Source organism: Pleurodeles waltl, chromosome 7 (assembly GCF_031143425.1).
Source record: "Pleurodeles waltl isolate 20211129_DDA chromosome 7, aPleWal1.hap1.20221129, whole genome shotgun sequence".
NCBI classification, from domain to species: domain Eukaryota; kingdom Metazoa; phylum Chordata; class Amphibia; order Caudata; family Salamandridae; genus Pleurodeles; species Pleurodeles waltl.
In genome coordinates this window covers 1,054,723,514-1,054,744,273 of record NC_090446.1, presented here as the reverse complement: position 1 = coordinate 1,054,744,273, position 20,760 = coordinate 1,054,723,514, and the positions used below count along the sequence as shown (strand labels likewise).

The window sequence follows — 20,760 nt, the reverse complement described above, 5'->3', positions numbered from 1 at the left end:
GACTGTCCAGGCAATAGTGTTTAGCAAATGGGTGCAGGGATGCCCACGTAGCTGCCTTGCAGATATCCAGGACAGGAACTCCATGTGCTAACGCAGTGGAAACAGCAGTCGCTCTGGTGGAATGAGCGCGCAAGCCCTCAGGGGGTTGCTTCTTGGCCAAAGCGTAGCACATCTTGATGCAAAGAAGTACCCATCGAGAGATGGTAAGTTTTTGCACCGCCTTCCCTTTCTTCATACCCACATACCCGACAGAGAGTTGATCGTCCACCTGGAAATCTTTAGTACGATTAAGGTAGAACGCCAACGCTCTTTTTTGGTCCAGACAGTGGAGTGTCTCCTCCTCATGGGAAGGTTGTGGGCGTGCGTAAAAAGTAGGCAGGGTGATGGACTGGTCTACATGAAAAGGCGTAGCCACCTTGGGAGGAAGGAAGCCTTAGTGCGCAACACCAATTTGTCAGGGTGCACAGACAAGAATGGAGGTTTGGACGAAAGGGCCTCATGCTCATTCACCCTGCGAGCAGAAATGATGGCAACAAGAAAGACAGTCTTGAAGGTGAGGAGTGCATCAGCTCAAAGGGAGTGTACATTAAGTAAGTAAGGACAAGATTGAGGTCCCACGGAGGCATGATAAATGGAGTGGGAGGAAATAAATGGGTGAGACATTTTAGGAATCTATTCATAATATGAGATTTGAAGAATGATGGCTGATCAGGTAACCCAAGAAAGGCCGAAATGGCAGATAAATACCCTTTAGGGGTGCCCAAAGCAGAGCCCTGCAGGGCCAAAGAAATAATGAACAAAAGAACCTCAGATAGAGGGGCAGAGAGGGAATCAACAGAATTACTGGTGCACCATGCCACTGATTTATGCCAACGATAGGCGTATACCGTTTTGGTGGAGGGACGCTTGGCTGACAAGATAACATCACAGACTTAGGGTGGAAGATCAAAAGTCGTCAACCGGCGCCGCTCAATCTCCATGCATGAAGGCGGAGACTGGACAGGTTCGGGTGGGGAAGCGTCCCCTGCTGCTGCGACAGAAGATCCGCTCGAAAAGGCAGTCTGAGTGGAGGTTCGATTGCCATACTCAAAAGCTCTGGATACCATACTCTCCGTGCCCACTCCGGAGCAACTATGATGACTTGGACCCGGTCGTTCCTGATCTTCTAGGTAACTGAGCAGAAGTGGTATTGGCGGAAAGGAGGTTGGAGTTTCACTCTAGACTAAAAGAGTCTCAGAGCGAATACCGCCTTGGAAACTCCAACGCGTAAAACAGCTGACATTGTGCTTCTCTGTGGAGGCGAACAGATCTAACCAAGGCTCTCCCCACTGCTGAAAGAGACCTTGCGCCACCTCCGGATGGAGACGCCACTCGTGATCGGCTGTGCATGGACGGCTGAGTTTGACCACTTATAGCGTTGAGAGAACCCGCCAGATGTTGAACCACCAGGTTAATGCCCTGATGTTCCAGCCATGTCCAGAGACGTAGTGCCTCCTGACAAAGGGTCCAGGACCCTACTTCACCCTGTTTGTTGCAGTACCACATGGCGGTAGTATTGTCTGTGAACACTTGCACTGCCTTCCCTTTAAGAGAAGGAACAAATGCTTTCAACACAAGTCTGATCGCCCGGAGCGCCAGAAGACTGATATGGAGCCCAGACTCTGCCGGAGACCAGAGGCCTCTTAGCTCCGCCTCTCCCAGGTGGCTGCCCCAACCCAAGAGCGATGCATCTGTCACTATAGATAGATCTGGCTGGGGAAGGGAGAGGGATCTGCCATGGACCCAATGCGGATTTGAAAGCACTGCAGTTCTTTCGCAGTCTCCTCCGAGATCTGGACCATGTCAGAGAGATTCCTCGGATGCTGAGCCCACTGGAACTTCATGTCCCACTGCAAAGTCTGCATATGCCATCTGGCATGTGTCACTAGCAGGATGCAAGAGGCCAAGCAGCCTCAGAGTCAGTCTCACCGAAGCCCAAGACAGAGGCTGAAAGAACGGAATCATAGCCTGAATATCTTGGACTCGCTGTTCGGGAGGATAAGCCCGAAATTGCACTGTGTCCAGAACAGCTTCGATGAAAGGTAGCATCTGAGAGGGAGTCAGGTGTGACTTTGGCACGTTTACAGTGAACCCCAGCGCCTGCAGGAGGCTCGCTGTAGTCTGAAGGTGGGATGCAACTTTCTGGGGCGTGTCCGCCTTCAACAGCCAGTCTTCGAGGTAGGGGAAGACTTAGAACCCTAACCTGCACAGATGAGCTGCAACCACTGCCATCACTTTCTTGAACACCCGAGGGGTACTGGGAAGGCCGAAGGGGAGCACGGTAAACATCATGTCGTGACAGTCCTCGCACGGCTTGAACCCGGTCTTCGGGGACGTCCTCAATGTACCAAAACTCTCACACAAAACTCGACAAAAGTGTTGAAATTGGTCAAAAAGAGGCCAGGGTAGCTCTCTCTGGATCAGCACATGGCGCAGAAAGAAAAGAACTGACGTCACTGCGCTGAGGCGGCATCTATGTACTACTCCCAACGTCATCACGGCGACTACAATGCCAAGTACGCCCGCAGAATCGACTGACACCACCTACAGACGCGCAAGATTATTGCTTGAATAAAATTCTCCGGATCCAGTCTGACGCCTGGGGGAAATTCTAAGGTAAGGACTCTGCAACTAGAAGTCTCCATCAGATATACAAATGCAATATTCCGGACTTAAATCATGAAATAAAGAAAGAGTTACTTACCTTCTGCAACACTTTATCAGGTAGAGACTCTAATTATCTCCAGGCATCAGACTGGATTCGGAAATGTTTTTATGAACACTACCCTCCCTCCCCAGTAGGTGGGATCATCCACACCTGAAGTGAAGTGTGTGGTGCCTATGTTGGTGCCACATCAGCGCACTGACATCAGATTCTTTTCACAACTTTCCATGCCAGAAGCATCGAGCCACAAAGAGTACTGCGCCCGGGACATCTTGTTTGGGGTCAAGGGCAACAAGTTTTTATGTTTACTTTGTCCTTGGGACAAGTAGGCCCAACCCCCTGCAGCACAAACCCTTTGGCTGCCTGTTTACAGAGAGTTGAACTCTCTGCAGTTGAGGTAATGTGTTTCCAAAAGATAATGCTGTTCGAACTTGTATTTATGGTTCATTATTTGAAAGCCTTCATTATTAGGGTGCGTGCTGTAAAGAAATGTTTTAAGGTCACACTTCACTATTGACGTTGGTTCCAGTACAAAAAAAAAACAAACACATGTTTGAAAAGTTTAGACTAAGAGGCTAAGTATAATGCTCCCAGAATGCTCTCTGATTATATGCAAATGAAGTGTCATTTAGTAAAATGTGTTGATGCATGCTAGTATTTCCCAAAAATATTTCTAATGGAAAATCAGTGTAACCATTTTCAACACGATTAAGGGAAGCATGAAAATAAACAAACACTGACAAAGCCAACTGATCTGACATACTTTTATACGTCTTTTAGTTTCATCAATGCGTGTCTTGTTTTGACATGGCTTTTGTAACACTTTATTGTTGTGGGAGCTACCAGGCCCTCAACATTGTAACAAACATTGGCAAAACCCCCCCAAAAAGGTTTTGAACTCTTAAAGCACACGTTGCCACCAGCGGCATAACAAAGGCCCCGCAGCCGCCCTCCAGGGGGCCCCGTCAGCACAGCACCTGCCCTGAGTGAGTGTGGAGAGGGGCTCCTCCATGTTCTTTGCAAAGGGGCACCCTCCAGTTTTGTTACGTCACTGATTGCCACTGTAGTTCCTGACACTGAACAAAACTACTTTGTGTGGCAATATGCTCCTTGTGGAAGAGCAGAATGCGATCACTCACAGTAAAGCCAACCGAAAGAGAGAGAAATAGAAGTTTAATAAAAACAAAATGTCTTTGTTAACACCAGACCTAATTAGGGACCAAGACCCACATGTAGGTAGCTTTTTGCATGTCGCAAACAGCGACTTTCGCTGTTTGCGACGTGCAAAAAGCACATTGCGATGCACAAACCCAGTTTTGCGATTCAGTAACCTGGTTACCGAATCACAAAACGGGTTTGCGACTCGCAATTAGTAAGGGGTATTCCCTCCCTAATTGCAACTCGCAGTGCAATGTAGGATTGTTTTGTGACCGCGAACGCGGGCGCAAACCAATCGCAGTTTGCACCCATTTCAAATGGGTGCTAACACTTTCGCAAAAGGGAAGGGATCCCCATGGGACCCCTTCCCTATTGTGAATGTCACTGTAAACATTTTTTCAGAGCAGCCAGTGGTCCTGCGGACCACTGCCTGCTCTGAAAAAATGAAACGAAAACGTTTCATTTTTCGTTTTTGTTATGCATCTCGTTTTCCTTTAAGGAAAACTGGCTGCATTACCAAAAAAAAAAAAAAAACTGCTTTATTGAAAAGCAGTCACAGACATGGTGGTCTGCTGTCTCCAGCAGGCCACCATTCGTGAGGAGGTCGCAAATTGCGACCCACCTCATGATTATTCATGATGTGGGCATTTGCGAAGCCCTTGCGAATCACAGATGGTGTCAAGGACACCATCCTACATTCGGATTTGCGACTTGCAATTTGCAGGTCACAAATCTGAACCTACCTACTTGTGGCCCCAAATTCTTAAAGAAAGTCACAAAAGTGCACCCATGGTATATGTCGTACCCCTATAAAATATTTGTGAACTGTATTTTAGCGTGGGTAAATACGATGTGTAGATTTGCTCATGTGAAAATCTATTGAGCATTTGCAAGTTCATTTTCCCTCCAGCCACTTTCTTCCCAACCCTGGAAGAAGTTCTAATTCTGCCATTGTCAGGAGTAAATGTCCAACCTTTCTTATTATGGCAAAATATTAGAGAGAAGCTGGTAAAAATCTTTAAAACATGCAGGTTAGTAGGTTTGCAGACTCAAAGGCATTCCAGCCCTGGAACTATTGCTTACTGCTTCCTCCAGCCCCAGTATGCAGATCTGCAGAAAGGTGGCAAAATAAGGAAATTGCTACAGTAGGGATTGAAACTCCAAGTATTCAAGCCCTACTATGGTAGTAGCCGTGGCATAATCAGAGAGGCTATTAATTGCTGCCATAATTTGTCGCCACACTACATGGCACCAAAGGGACAAGTAGATCTTTTTACAGGACAAGTAGATTTGAGAAGCAACCTGTCCCCTGGACAAGTAGATATTTTAATAAATTCCACACCCCTGGTGTATGAAACCTAGGGCCCTAAAAGGGGAAAAGCCTTAGTCCGTAAATTTGTTCTCATAGAGGGGAGGATGGGTGGATCGATAAGGATTCTGCAGCTAGACTGAGTGAGTCTCTACCAGATAAGGAGTTACTGAAGGTAAGTAACTTGTTCTTCTGAGAGACTTCTAGACACACATTCTTTACCTTAGAATAAATACCCAAGCAATACCTCAAGGGAAGAGGTTCTACGAAATTATTTCACAGTAGAAAGTCCGGCAGGACCAAGTGGATAAAGTGTCCGTCCCTACAGACCAGACTATCCATGCAGTCGTGCTTGGTAACCACGTGCAGAGATGCCCACACTGCAGCCTGGCAGATGTCCAGAATTGGAACTCCGAAGGCTAACCGTGTTCGCAGCCTTGGCTCTGATAGAATGCGCATGCAAACCCTCAGGGGGTTACTTTCTGGCCAGTGCATAGCAGATTTTGATGCAGAGCACAATCCAACAAGAGATGGTCTGTTTCTGTACCGTCTTCCCCTTCTTGGCTCTGCATATCCCATGAAGAGTTGTTCGTCCAGCAGGAACTCTTTAGTGCGGTCAAGGTAGAACAACATTCTTTTTGGGTTCAGGCAGTGGAGCTGCTCCTCTTCCTTAGGGAGATGAGGTAGTGTGTAAAAGTTAGACAGGGTGATGAATTCACCTACATGAAAGGGGTGATCACTTTCCGTAAGAAGGAAGCTCTAGGGGGAAGGACCGGCTTGTCTGGGAACATGCTGAGGTACGTAGACTTAGATGACAAAGCTTGAAGCTCACCAGCCAACAAGGTAGATGTTATTGTCATTAGATTGTAAGGAGACTGATAAGACAGTTGTGTATCACTCAAAAGCAACGCACATCAGAAAAGTCAAACTAAATTTAGGTCCCACTTAAGCATGATGAAGAGAAAGGTGGGAAAAAGTGTTGGAGACCTTTCAGAAAACTATGTACAATAGGGGACTTGAAAATGGATGGCTGATTTGGCAACCACATAAATGGCAAAGTGGCAGAAAGATAGCCTTTTAAGGTGCCCAGAGCAGAGTCCTGCTAGGCAAGAGAAAGAAAAAACAGAAGGACCTGGGAAAGGGTGTCAACTCATTTTTCTGCTCACCATGCCACAAACTTGCCCAAACCGCAGGCATATACTGTTTTGGTGGAAAGATGTCTGGCTGCAAAGATGACATTACAGACTTTGGAAGGAAGGTCGGAAGCGCTCAACTGTTTCCACTTAATCTCCATGCATGAAGGCGGACCATTGAAAGTTTCAGGTAGAAAACCCTGCCCCCTGCTGCTGTGACAGAACAGCCTCCTGAAAGGGCAACCTGATTGGAAGACCGATGGCCATGGCTCAAAAGCTCGGGATACCAGACTCTTAGCCCAGTATGGAACCACAAGAATGGCTTGGGCCTGGTAGTTCCTGATCGGCTCGAGAACTCTGGGCAGGAGTGGTGTGGGCGGAAGTCATACAGGAGGCCTGAGCTCCACTTAAAGTGAAAAGTGTCTCCGAGTAAGAGGCACCTTGGAAACTCCAGCAAGCAGAACTGCTGACATTGCACATTCTCTGCAGTGTCTAACAGATCAAACCAAGGTCCTCCCACTGCTGAAAGAGACCTTGTACCACCTCCGGATGGAGACGCTATTTATGATCCGCTAGAAATCTTCAGCAGAGTTTGCCTGCTCAGGCATTCAGGCATCCCACCAGGCGTTGAACCGCTAGGATAATGCCCAGACATTCCAGCCATGTCCAAAGACACAGGGTCTCATGACAAAGGGTCCACAACCTCACCTGCCCTGATTGCTGTGGTACCACATGGCGGTGTTGTCTGCAAAAACCTGCACTAGCCTTTCCTTGATTGAAGGTAGAATGGCTTTCAAAGCCAGTTGGACAGGTTCATGCAGAGTTCGGATTCTGCCAGAGACCAGAGGCCTCTGATCTCCACCTCTCCCTGCTGGCCGCCCCAAGCCAGAAGTGACGTATCTGTTACTATTGTGAAATCTGGTTGGGGAAGGGAGAGTGGGTCTGCAACTGACTCAATGGTGGTGTGTTAACCACCACTATGGAACATTTGCACTGTCCTCCGAGATCTTGGACCATGATGGAGATATTCCCCTGATGCTGTATCCACTGGAACTTTAGGTCCCACTGCAGAGCCCACATTTGCCATTGGCAAGGCCAATGGGAAGCACCGTGAACTGAAAGTGCTTGTGGCCTACCACCATACTCACAGTGCTGACAGGGATGCATGTATTCGTTCATACACCACTTTCATGGTGTGCTCACAGATTAGACTGCATTGCTTCATTTTGGAACGCAGCTCTCTATGTGCAGCTCTCTATGTATCTTGAAAGTGGACTTTTGTATGCATGAATACATCAAGACACCCCTTGCATGGTGTGCATACTGTTTTTACATGTTATGGTTCAGTATAAACTAGTTTAGTTTTTCCCTGTCCCCTTTCCGTTTTCATCCTCAACAGGCTTTTGGATTACATATGCATAGTAACCCCTCTATGCATCTCAGGCATAACCTCTGATGTCCTGATGATGATCTTGACATCTTGTTAAGAGATCAAAACATCATCTGAGTACCTTGACTTAACTTGTCATATCTGATTATATGTTGACATAAGCATGGGTACTGCTCCACCATTGTGTTATCTAAGTTACTTGTGAGATACCAGAGTATAGAAGCCTTTTATGATCTTCAGTTTGGATGTTTCCCCACTGCAATGTTTTCAATCTTGTTTCAATAAATGTATAACATCGTCCATTTAGATTATCCACAGTGCTGATTGTATTTTTATTTTGATTATGTTCATTCAAGGGACCTTTGTTCCTTCAGAAAAAGGCTGGAGGAAAAAAAGACATATTTTTTTTCCAAGGCAGACAGTCTCTTGGATCCCCGTTCACTGGAGTGGTAGGCAATACCCAAGGATTTTGTTTGGAAGTGAAGGCTTACACCACCAAGCTTTCCGGGGTAGGGTGTTGGGTAAGGAAGTTGGGATCCCCTGGAACGGGGTGATGGCAGCAGGCAATAGTCCTATTCACAAGAGATCCTTGTCTTGGACCAGGCCCCGAGTAGGATGGCCGTGAGGGCTTCATTAAAAGGGAGAATTGGTTCAGAAGGGGTGACTCCCAGCTGAAGCATCACCGTCAAGATGTTCATCCTGACAGCCAAGGAGGGAAGCTGAAAGTCCAAGACATCAGCTGCCCTCCTCATCACCTTAGCAAATGAGGCTCCCTCCTCCGTTGCCACAGTAGGAGGAGACACCAGACGAGTATCTGGAGAGGTGTCTAGTCCACAAGCATCCACCAAATCCTCACACCACTTGTCCTCACTGGGGTCTAGGGACTGGTATTCATAAGGGTCCACTGGGCCCTCCCAATCTTCCCCAAGTCCTAGCCTGTAGGAATAGGGTTCAGGCTCCGGCCTGGATTGAATGCCTCCAGTCGGTGCTAGAGTCAGATTTGCATGGCAGCAACCTGACTCTGTGTCAGAGTTGGTGATAACAAGGGGAGCGGTGGCACACAGGACGTTGGAAATGGGACAGAAGCTGGTCAAGGTCGAGGTGGCTTGACTGGTGTCGGTCCAGATTCGTCCATGGGTGCAAGGGGCCCAACTAGTGCCGGTGTTGAACATGCAGGTGTAAATCCAGGAGGGGCACCTTCCAACCTTGCAGGGCCTGAGGGTGTGCCAGCAGGGATGGGTCACCCAAATATGAGAAACGTGGTCTCAAAAAGCTCAGAGTTGAGCGGAGGTTGCTCCAGCTCCAGGAAACTCTAGGAGACACGGAGATGGCCCAGGCTCAACTGCGGAGGCAGGCCTTGAATGCCAGCATTCCCTTGTCTCGCCTGATGACTAAGACGGCAGGTCGAAGTCAAAAACCTATTTGATGTCTTGTTTTTCTTCTACCCGTGGAACTTACTCAAACGTCCAGATGACTTTGACTGAGACAATCGGTGGCTTGTGACCAATATTGAGACTTCCCTAATGACCACAATCAAGACCATCGCAGCACTGCACGGCAAGGAACTTGAGGGACTGTTTCCTCAAGGTCTTGGGGTGCATGGCACAACAATAAATGCAAATCTTGGCATCGTGGTCGCCCTCGAGAACCTACAGGCAGATGAGGTGTGGGTCCGTCACCGACATTTGCCGGTGACAGGCGCAACAGGGTGTAAAATGATCTTTCCTCTTAGACATCCCTGTCACACCAGAAGACAATGTCTCAAAAAAATCTTTGACAAAGTTTGAAAAAGGTCAGTCAAATAGCAACTGGGAGAGGGATAGCTCTTCTCAGGATCTGCACTGACTTGCCCAGAAAGAAAATAACTGACATCAGCGCGTTGGGGTGGTGCCTCTATAGACTCACTTTTGTGGAGCCAAACAATGCCACCTACCAGCATGCTCACAAAACAATTTCCAGATCCATTCTGACGCCTGGGGATCATTCTAAGGTAAGGAATCTGTGGCTAGAACTGCATATCAGATATGGGAAACAAAGACACTGAGGAAACTGTGTACCAATAGATTAATTCTCAATCAACAAAGTCCTATATTACAATACAGAACTACCCTTCTGATAGTAACTGGCACTAGTTAGCAGTATTAATTGAAATTAAGTGACCAGACACTAGATAGGTCTCAGTGTTTGGGGCTGGCCTGGTACAGCACTGTTGGGGGATGCTTTTAACAGTCGGTATTCTACTCAGTGTGGTATTGCTGCCATGCCATGGGTGTTAAAGCAAATTAGATGTTTAAAGAGTAATTTATAAAGTCACTTTATACAGGGAGACTTGTGACATACATACGGGATTCAGACATGTTTTCACATCATAATGAATAGGAAAAGTGGGAGTCTACCTATAACTATCATTGTAGTACAAGACACTGTCAGGTTGTAAAAGCCTAGACAGTGCCCATTTTGGTATCAAATTCACCACATTCTAAAGTAGCCAAACGATATCCAATTAGGTGAGGGTGATGTCTGCTCCATTCCTCCTGAAGGTCCTCATATTTCAGATTTCTACTGCACCTTTTGGAAGGAAATTCCAGACCGTTTCTCAAGTGCAATCTAAATTTAGTTTTTGGGATCCAAACTAGTGATGAAAATAAATAATTTTATAGAAACAACAGAGATCAAATTGTCCACGTTTCATAGTTTGCAGCATTTTCAGAGTCTAAAGTAAATTACACATATTTTAACATGGTGTAGTAAAATGAAACTTTGAAACTATGCAATTATATACTGAAGGCAGTTAAAAACATCCCCTCTAGTCCATCTGGAGCACTAATGGTCCAAATACTTAGCTGTTAGCAGATCAATGCGATCGCATGCCGATCAAAATATACATTTAAATAAATACGTCTATTCTCACATCAGCATGTGACCTTGCACCAACACTGGTCTTTTCCAAACACCAGATCCTAAACTTCATATTAAACTGCAAGATTTGACAAGAGGATTTTTCCGAAATGGGTCAAAAACAGGTATCTGTGCACCTTAGGACTGATCACTACAGCGAGTCAGCATGATGAGCCCAGCTGGTGACAAGCACTAGCATAGTTTCCTCCTCCGGCACTTGCACATCAGTGAGTTGTGAATCACCAATGGAACTATGGAGGAAACCAGTCTCCCCCATTTTGTGTTGCAGAGTGGGGCTTCTCCTTTTCAACTACCTCCTACACCTGGATACTAATACTAGAACATTCAGAGGTCGGCAGCCAACTGTAGCTTAATCCTCTTAAACTCACATAAGACACCTGATACAGATCTTGCCCATCGCCCAATCCTGTACCAGCCACTAAATCAGCCATAACCAGCTGAACAGGTATGGAGTAACTGAAGAGATCTGTCACAAACTGCTGCCAGTTAGAGGACCCAAATTTGCCCATGGAACAGAGGTGTGGTACCGAGGCTGGGTTTCCAGCCCAAACCTATACGTGAACAAAATGACAGTGGGCAAGAGAGCATAACAGCACATACAAACAGGGTGACAATCTCTGTTTCGATTTGCCTCTTCAAGTGGAAAACCACAAATCTTAAATACCTTTGAGACACTTTCTCAGATGTGTCGGAGCTGTATCTAGGTCTTACTTTACGGTGTGAGCAAAGATTCTGGAGATGCTGCCACGTAGCTTACTGGTACTGTGTGTATTTGTGTGAAGAATGACCAAGACATTGATTTCGATGGAGAACAGACTTGCACTTGGTTTTGAGTTAAATAGCTGATGATGAATGAACTGCTAGAGGGCAGGGAAGGAGTGTTTATACAAGACTAAAGACTCTTTAACAAGTAATCCAGAGGGAAAAAAGAAGCTGGGATGGTAGCACTTTTACTTACCTAAAATTCGTCATGTTTGCATTTGTTTTAGTCCAATTTTGAGTCTTTGATTAAAGTATTATTTATTGGGAAAGACATGAGTGCTCTTTAATGAGTCGTATTGCCGACCCCATTCTACACATTAGAGCAGGCCATATGCCTCAGGTTTGATATAGCAGGTCAAAATATTCGTAGTTATATAGGCTTTTATTTGTTACACATTTAGAGATAATAGATATACCTATTACAACAAACAGACGGAAAAGGAAACCCAAAGCATGTTGAGAATAATAGGTGTAATCAGGGCAGTCCAAATGAGAACGCCATGTGAATGATTTCTGCTTCAGTTTGCCCTTGGACCTAGTTAACGATGAAAAGGTTGCCTCTGTACGTGGGCATGAGGAGGACTACATTCTGAGCTGGTTGACAAGAAAGAGGGCTCATGGCCCCATCCTTTTGTGCAACTTCTGCTCTGTGCAAAAACATGCAGCGATGAACCAAACAATCTCATAAACCACCTCTAATCGTAGAAGTGTGCATTTATGCAAATGTCGGTAAAGTGTCATAACAGAGATTGTTGGAACTACAGCTGATAACAGATGCAAATGCTGTTCACTTTCCTCTTTATTTGACTGAAAACGAAAAAGGTGATGGAGCAAGACTGTGGATACCTTGATGACACAATCTAGTTAATTCGCCTCCACATCTGATGATCTGAAAAAAGTCTTTAGTTTATGGTTTACTAAGCTTCTCAACTTTCAACGCTTTTAACAAATACAAACTCTCCATCTTTAAATGTGTCTAGCTGGGAAGGAATTTGGCATGTTAGCCACCTCAAAGCATTTTATAAAATGCTTGCACCCTAGCACTTGTCTTAAGTACACAGCAACAAGATTATTCCATCAGCACATCTATTGGACCAGGAAAGTCCACACTCTAGGCAAAGAAAGCCAATACATGAGAAAGGAATGTAAACGAGTTCTTAAGTATTGGCTAAACAGAGTGGTGGCATTCCTATGTGGCATCGAGTAGTAATAGCAGCAGTAATATGGTCTTTAATAATAATAATAATGGTAACAATTTCAAAAATAAAATCTGCATATGTATATCACCATGGAGGACCTGGTGGGATGTTGGCCTTTCAGCAGGGAATTCATTAATCCATTGACCTATCATACCTTGGTAAGGAGGCAGTAAGCATGTACTGCAAACATTCTGTTTCAGAACTTTGTAAAAGCCTGTAATTGAAATTGGGTACTATAAAAGATCTACAGTTAGAAGATCTTAGCCCACAGATCTTAGCCTACAGACAGTTCGATCAAAAGCGCAGCAGTTGATAGGGCACATATACAATATTGAAGTAAACATTGCACACTATCAAACTGCACACCCATATAGGCTTTGAATGATGCACTAACAAAAAGCTTACATTACACTGTTAAAAGGCACTTATCTGAAAAAGTGAGCACATAAAGAAAGACGATGGAAAGGTGTCAAAATAAGCTTGTAAAATAGAGTGAAATGTAATCAAGTACAAAGCCAAAATTGTAAAATGTATTCACAGAAAAAGACTAGAAAAGAACAGGCTAACCAAGCCAAGGGTGTTACCAAGATAGCCCTGTATTAAATCTATTGAACTTACTGTCAAGCCTTCATTCTTTTTGCCACCAAGTGTATAAAGACTTCCATCATTTGGATCCGGAAGAAAGGCAGGCCTAAAATGTAAATATAGACACAACAAATTAATCAAGCAAACAGTGTTCTATTTATTCAGGGTAGGGTTTTCTAGAACTGGCCAGGATTGTACCCAGGTAGCTGGAAATTCCACAATATTTCCAGGTCTAGCAAGGCACAGTTCACAGTAGATGGCTGCAACATCAAGACTAAAGCAAGTGCAGTCTACTCTGCTAAATCATGTCTATCTGACTGGAATGTGTACAAAACTTTTAGTTTTGCTTTTTAATCATAAACCAACATACAATCATCTACAAACTATTCCTCTTCATTAGACTAACACATATTTTGGGCACAAGGTTTCACGGCCACAGCAGAACAATATCTGGGGATTAAAGTCATGTTTTTTTGCTTTTGAAAATATGCTACCTGAAGATGGTGGTGCTCCTCCTTGTTTTTCGTAAAAGCAATGAATTGCAAAATAAAACAAAAAGAAAAACATTACCATTTTAGTAACTCCTCTATTACCAGTATTATGGACTCCTATTCCCAACTGTTGTCCTTCACACCAAGTGGCAAGACCAAAAGCTGACTCGCAGCTGATCATTATGTTAAGCACAGACACCCCTGCACCTTTAGGCCCTAGGCAGCCAAATCCCATTCCCTTGAGTGAGAACCCTCATCAGTTCTTTCATACTCATTTATTGAAGGGTCTTCTAAAGCAAAATGACAAATTGCGCTGGAACTTGTAAAGAAGATAGAGTAAATTTATTGTACAATCATAGAGGAATCAACTGAAATGTTTTAAACAGGAGAGAACATTAGATATGAATACCATTAGATCTCTCCTACTGTGACATCTTGGTTCAGTCACTAATTGCCGCACAAGGAGAGGATTCCTCAGCAAATGCAAAAAAAATTAAAAAAAAGCCAATGACTGCTACGCAAATCTGTTTCTTAGGACTTCATGCTCGAACACCTACTGGAAGCCTCACAAGCATAGTGGCTGCAGAATGTGCATGGGGTAGCCAGAGACATTGGATGTGTTTGAGTCTGGAGGAGGCAAGAGAAACAAAATGAGTCTGGATAACGTGCTCACAGATAACTGGGAGAATGTGACGACCCACAGAAAATGAAGGAAAACTAAATACATGAGGTATTCTACCTTCACAACAGTGGCCTCCAAGGGCCGTCAGAAAGGATTTGGAGAGTTATTGTTTCCCAGGCCAATGGGTGAACTAACATAGCTATACCATTAGCTGGTCCATGATGTTGATGGTGCCATGTTTTTTTCTTTCCCTAGGTGAGATCAGAGTATGAATATGACCCGATTGAAAATTTGGGACATGTCAGCTACGCAACTGTGGCAGTTGCATACTGCAGATGATTAGGAGAACATCTGAGTCTTGGATGACCAAAGACCAATGACGGCACTAGAGAGATTAACTTTCTCTTACTACATTGTGAGCACTTCCAGAGATTTAGCCTCTTAACCCGAGCTGAAATTGACATAGCAAGTTTGGACTTTTTTCTGTAGTACCTCATCTTGGCATGAGCAGGAAGGTTATCATTGAATGATACAGCCATGGACTTGGGAAGAATGGTATCCTAGCCCTAGAAGGGCAACACACGTTAATCAACTGAAAGTCAGAGCGAGATCTCATTAGTACCATTTAGTTGAAACTTTGTAATTTATCCATGAGTGTTCTTGCTTTGCACTGTTGGAGGACTTCATACATTGAGGGATCAAATAAGATATCCAATGTTGGTGCAGACATTCTGTAGGGTATTCTGTTCAAGTACAAACACAAAGCATGTTTCTTCGCTCCATCACTGAGCAATCTGTGTTCATGGTGTAGAAGTCGGATCAATGGGGAATTTGGTAATTAGTGCTTTTATCCTTCAAACTCCAGGTGTAAGGCAGAAACTTGTACCTTTAGTGAAAGTAGAAAGGTTTGCCATCCACAACTCAGTTCCAACTTGCCCCTGACTCTATTGGGGTTACATATCACCAGTGCTGAACTCCTGCAAGCAATAACTTCACAATGCAGAGGTAACTTCATCTTCTCACCCCCAGCCACACACCCTGAAATACACTCAATGCAATGTTCCAATCCTTTTAGCTGGTGCACCTCTTGTGTGGAATGTTTTTCCAAACTAAATGAGTGCTATCTCCTCCCTACTGGAACTCTAACAAGTCCCAAAAATACATCCTCACAGTTGAAAAGATCAATTTCCCCTCATGCTTTCACTACTGGTCATTGCACATAAAAATCAGTACCACTCGAAGTATTGCTTGTGTTCAATATTTATTCATGTATTTGTTTGAGTGCTGTTATATAGTGTACACAAGGCCCAGGAGCAACAGAGCGTTTAACAGAGACCATGAGTATAGAGAGTAGCATAGCAGTACAAGAGTGAAACAGCAGTTCTCGTTGCAGGCTAGGCACAGGAGAATTCCAGAAAGAATTTTAAACATAAAGGCAAAAGCGCATAAGGCTAAGTTTACCACCCAGAGAGCACTGCTTGGAGCCCCCTGGGTTCATCAAGAAATGGCTAATGCTTCACCGTCATTTGAGAGCCTGCATTCTTCTCAGTCTAAATTGCTTGTAATTCCTGGATTTAAAGGAGTCAGATGGAGGAGGAGAAGCTGGAATGCGCTCCAGCGTGAGATCACAACCATCACTTCTATGAGCATCTTCAGAAACCCTTTAACAAAAGATATTTTAGTTTTCGTCACCTTCTTATGAGTGTTACTTAGGGCCATATATACTAACACTTTTTTCCACAGACACAGAATGGGTAAAAACCTTTGATACATCTGGCCCTTAGTGCCTTGAGGTCTCCGGTATACATGTGATTCATTAATAGTATTAACAAAATGTGAACTATAGATGCAAGTTTTTCAACAGCATTTTAACAGTTAAAATGAGCAATCAAATAACAGCAAAAAAAATTGGCAAGTAAACAAAAAAACTCACTCTTCAACATGAGTAGGAACTTGAAGTACAGGATCTGGAAAAAAAAAAGAGGGGAAGAAGTAAATTATGCAAATAAGCCAAAGGCCAGAGTTGAGACAACGTTACAATTAACAGGCACACCTTCTTGGTGCAGAGTACCATGCAGTGTACAGGAATATTCGAAAACCTTTTTGAGAAGTACACTGTAGTTAGAGGGAAAATACTTACTGTAAACTAAAGCCCTGGCACCATAGAGAAATGGTCTCTATCCCAGTGTTAATTTTCCAGTCTAAATTAGGAATATCGGCCCAGTGAAGTTGCTCCACATTAAAACGGCCCTTTTGATTCATACAATAAAGTACAATAAAGGAGCCGAAAATAACGCAGAACGGTGCATACAGATTCAAAATTGCAACACAGCACGAGTAACACCTAACCCACGCACACATACAACTTCTCACCCACATCCCCTGAGGCACAGTTACTTCAAAGTAAGATCATCACACAAAAGGTCTGTACCGATGGGTCGCGGGGACAGTACGAGGATCTAGTCCTTAGCAGAGCAGAGTCACCGATGGGGACTGCTGAAGCTTCTGGGAGTGTAGCAGGGCGCGCAGGAAGATATTTAGCAAATAGTTGGGTCATTCACATTGCTTAATTTGTGCTTGTTGTTTGCGGTGCTGAGCACCGGCACTTATTTTTGAGGGCCGGTGCTTAATTTTCTGCCTCAAGCATTTATTGCGAGCAAAAGACACATTTGGAAAGACAGAGGAAGAGACAAATGAAAAAGCGTTACAAAGGGAGATACCAGAAAGCTGCAGGAGTGGGCTAAAGGGATAGGGAGTGGCTATAAATGGAGTAAAGAGGCCCGAGATGGCTTCAGGATTACGCTGCCTCAGTATTCCCTGCTTGCACATTTAATTGCAGCAGCCGCATATGTAAGAGGGCGGCTTTGGGCACCGGCACGTTTTTCTTTACAAATTAAGCATTGGGCCTTCCTCACTCTTTCACCACACAAAGGGCAAATCTATAGCATTGGGTCCTGAGGAGAGTACAAGGATCTAGTGCATAGCAGAGCAGTGTCACCGGTGGGGACTGCTGCAGCTTCTGGGAGTGTAGCAGGGCACACAGGAAGATATTTATTTAGCAAATAGTTAGGTCCTTCTTCACTCCTTAACCCAAGATCCCTTGTGTTTCAATCAGCTGCACTGCTTGTAAGTAGTACACATATACTATGCTGGACTACAACATAACTGCAAAGATGCGTACTAATAGGAGGGGATCGGCTACTGTGGAACACTGTGCCATATTTTACACCAATGACACCACTTCTACGTCCTATCACTGAGAAGTGAATGACATCCAATCAATTCAACTTCGAAGCTCAAAGTGGAATGCTGATCTTTTCGAAAAGAATGCAGAAACCAAATCCAATTAAAAAATCTACATTATTAACAATTCAAAGCTCTGAGATCCAAGAAAAAATAACAAATGTGTCATCCTTTTAGGACCTACAAGTCATTTTTCACTTGCAGATTATAGTCCAACTGAATTTCATCTCTAGCTCATGCAGCCATTTTCCACAGCAATATTTCTCTCCCAAAGACTGGCGTTTGCTTAGGTGGAAGTTCGACCATCTAAGCCTAGTGGGCATGCATGAAGGCCTTGAAGAACATCCGGAGAACTAAGGCATGAAAACTTCTATGTCTTGTTGAATGAGAGGTAGGGGATGCAGTTTCATTTAGATGAGGGTGCGCCCATGGAAGGCTACCGAGGGAATACTATTGGTGCATTTCAAATGAAAGGGTTTATATTGTAAACAGGGAGGCATTCGGAATGCTAAAGGAAGAGGGGGAGGGGGGAATTAGAATTGGAAGACAAAACAGATTTTTTTTTTTTTTTTTTAAATAAGTCTGGCATGAAAATTATAACTGGTGGTTGCCTTGCTAGAAGAGGGCATCCTGCCCGACAGCTTCAGGTCAAAGGGGAGCTTGAGCAGGGTGTAGTGCTAGTACGTTGACACTATGGACGGTAGCGCTAGCAACTGGCCCACACTCAGGCCGTCATTCCTAGGACACCAAGGAAAACCAGCCGGGGTCGAGGGCATAGTGTCAGCGGGACAACACTTAAGGGAACAGACGTCTGAGAAAAGGACGAAGCTGGCACCTGTCTCACCTTCGAGTCGTTTCTATCTGCTCATCCGGGGTTGGTGCTGAGTGCGCTGAAGATGAAAAAAGGTCCCTCTAGGTGGGTAAAGGCCTACCGGACGCTACCACTAGATCACAGCTGGAGAAGGGAACGGCGTTACAAACAGGGAAAGGTCTTCAGATGCGTTTGTTGTATGGTCACTTTTCTCATTTTCGGGTCTCTATTTCTTCCTGCTTCCTAGGTTCTGTCACCCAATGTAGGCTGGTCTTCACCCTCTCCCAGCTGCGTGCTCCAATCTAGTTTCAAATATTCTGCCATGTTGGCTCCCGTGAGGGTGAACTCCTTCCCTCTCTGGACGCTATTCCGCCCCTTGCATGGGGTCAGAAGCTCTGAAACCTCCTTCTGAACAGTTTCTGGAAGCCTTTGTACACCCTTTTCAGGCCCTGTTAAGTACGGTTTTGATAATGCCCGCTACAGTCTTTAGGTACAAGTCCTCTATAAATACAAGTACATGAAATGCAATGATAAGGTTTCTACCGTCAGTGTGCAGACGCCGATTCGGTGACATTTCAGTATAAGCTACAGACAGATTTCCCCTACAGACAAACTGAGAACTATATGAGAAAAAAACAGAAACAGAAGGGCGTGCACACGAGATACAGCAGTGGACGGGCGACTCCAATCACCAAACTGCAAGAGCGCGGGACATGAGCAGAGCAGGAGTAACGCAGCACCGCCAGCTTCCTTGCACGCCACGAAGGGCTTTACAGCGGCGCACACGCAGTCCTAAAAGGCAACACTGAAGGGCACAGCCAAGCTGCGTTACCTACTCAAGCATGCCACTGCTGAAAAAATACCTAATTCAGGGGGGAAGGAAGGCGAAAAATAAGCTTCGACATAAGCAGCCCTTGTTTGTCTTTCACATCCGCCGAGTGTTCCAACACACGCTAGAGCCTACATGATGCAAGAGGGAGGAAATATCGCTACAGGTAAACACTCGCTCGGCAGAGCTGCACCTTACACGGCTACTAACTAAAGCTTGGAAGTGCCAGCGCCGACCCGGAGACCGCTCGGAGCGGCGTCTGAAGGACGCGTTTTCAGGGCACTATTTCTGAGGCAAACGCAGCGGAGGCGCGAGGTGCTCGTAGTCTCTCATGCGCCCGAAGCTCTGCTCCCTTGCCCATGCAACTACAAGCAAAGTAGCAAACCCACGGGGATTCCCCGTGCCCTGCTGGTACTGTCTGATCCCCAGAGGGACTGGAACCGGCCTCTAACAGTACCTCCGGGCCACACTCTCCGGTCCTGCTCACGGGCCGCTCCTAATGGTGGCCTCGGCCTACAAGGGGCCGGCTCTCTTTAGAAGGGTAGGGCGCTTTGCTCAACAAAGGGGGATTACACAAACTCTCTCAAGGATGGGGCTAACATTTTCGCAAATATAGAGGAACAAACCGAAATCCAACAATGCTTGTAAATGGCCACCACTATATTATTTTTGAAAATCAGTGAGACGAAAGCACTTACCACGTGCCTGTGGTTTTTACTGGGGTGGTTATATACCTTAGAAGTAGCTCAAAACAGCAGATGCAGTTACAAGAAACAAAGGTACGGCTCGCGTCCTGTGCAGGTTACCAGGGTCTGGGTGGACATTTACAAAATCAACCAAAAGTTCAGAAGTTTACAGAGCAACATCCTTACAAAGAGCAGAAGAGTATTCAGGTCTTCAGTTTTAAAAAGTCCCAACTGATGTGTTCACTGGGAGGGACACTGCCAAGCCCACCTCTCCGTTTTGGATGCTGCCCAGTGGGACCTTAATCCTGCCTGACCTCTCCTCACCACATGGCCCATCAACTACAAGATTTTATTGGCCAACCTTTAAAAGTGGATTTTCTTTCTTTTTTGTTTTTGTTTTAGAGGGGGGAGGGTTTAAAGACAAACACCTGCAGTTGCTCCAGTCCTTTATTTCCATCACTGGTTGAAACATCAGAACTGGCACAGCGGCGCCTAGAGAAAAATAATTTCTCTATTTCTCTCACCACTGATGGTCAACATATATGGAGTAAGTGATTGCGAAGCACCCACTGGAATCCCATCACAGAACAAGAATTACCTAAAAAAGCGGGGCAACATGACAACTGCTTGAGGCACAACAGATTTTTTTCCCTCCTTATTCCATTACGTGGTTTATGCCCTTAACCAATAGCTAAGGAAATTTGCTCAGCAAAATCTTCCTGGAGTGCTCGAGTTCGGCAACCTGATCACATCCGTGCTGAAAGGGAAAGAATATACAATCCGAACGGGAAAAAAACGCATTCTCCTCCAAGACACAACTCCAGAAAACAGGGCAAAGGCCGTCACACCTTGAAATCTGTTCATGAATCTGGGGTGTTGAAGGAATAAACAAGTTTCATGTAAGTCTGCAATTCAAGAA

The 20,760-nt window shown here is 45.0% G+C and overlaps 1 protein-coding gene across 1 annotated transcript in view; it reads right to left on the bottom strand.

The window, feature by feature from the left end:
* ERN1 (endoplasmic reticulum to nucleus signaling 1) overlaps positions 1 to 20,760 on the bottom strand; it is a 371,447-nt gene that overhangs the window by 213,135 nt on the left and 137,552 nt on the right. Inside the window, exons 3-4 of the mRNA XM_069199936.1 lie at positions 16,206 to 16,239; positions 13,193 to 13,265 (exon numbers count right to left, since the gene is read on the bottom strand). Coding sequence (XP_069056037.1) covers positions 13,193 to 13,265; positions 16,206 to 16,239 — 107 coding nt within the window. The remainder of the gene's footprint in view (positions 1 to 13,192; positions 13,266 to 16,205; positions 16,240 to 20,760) is intronic.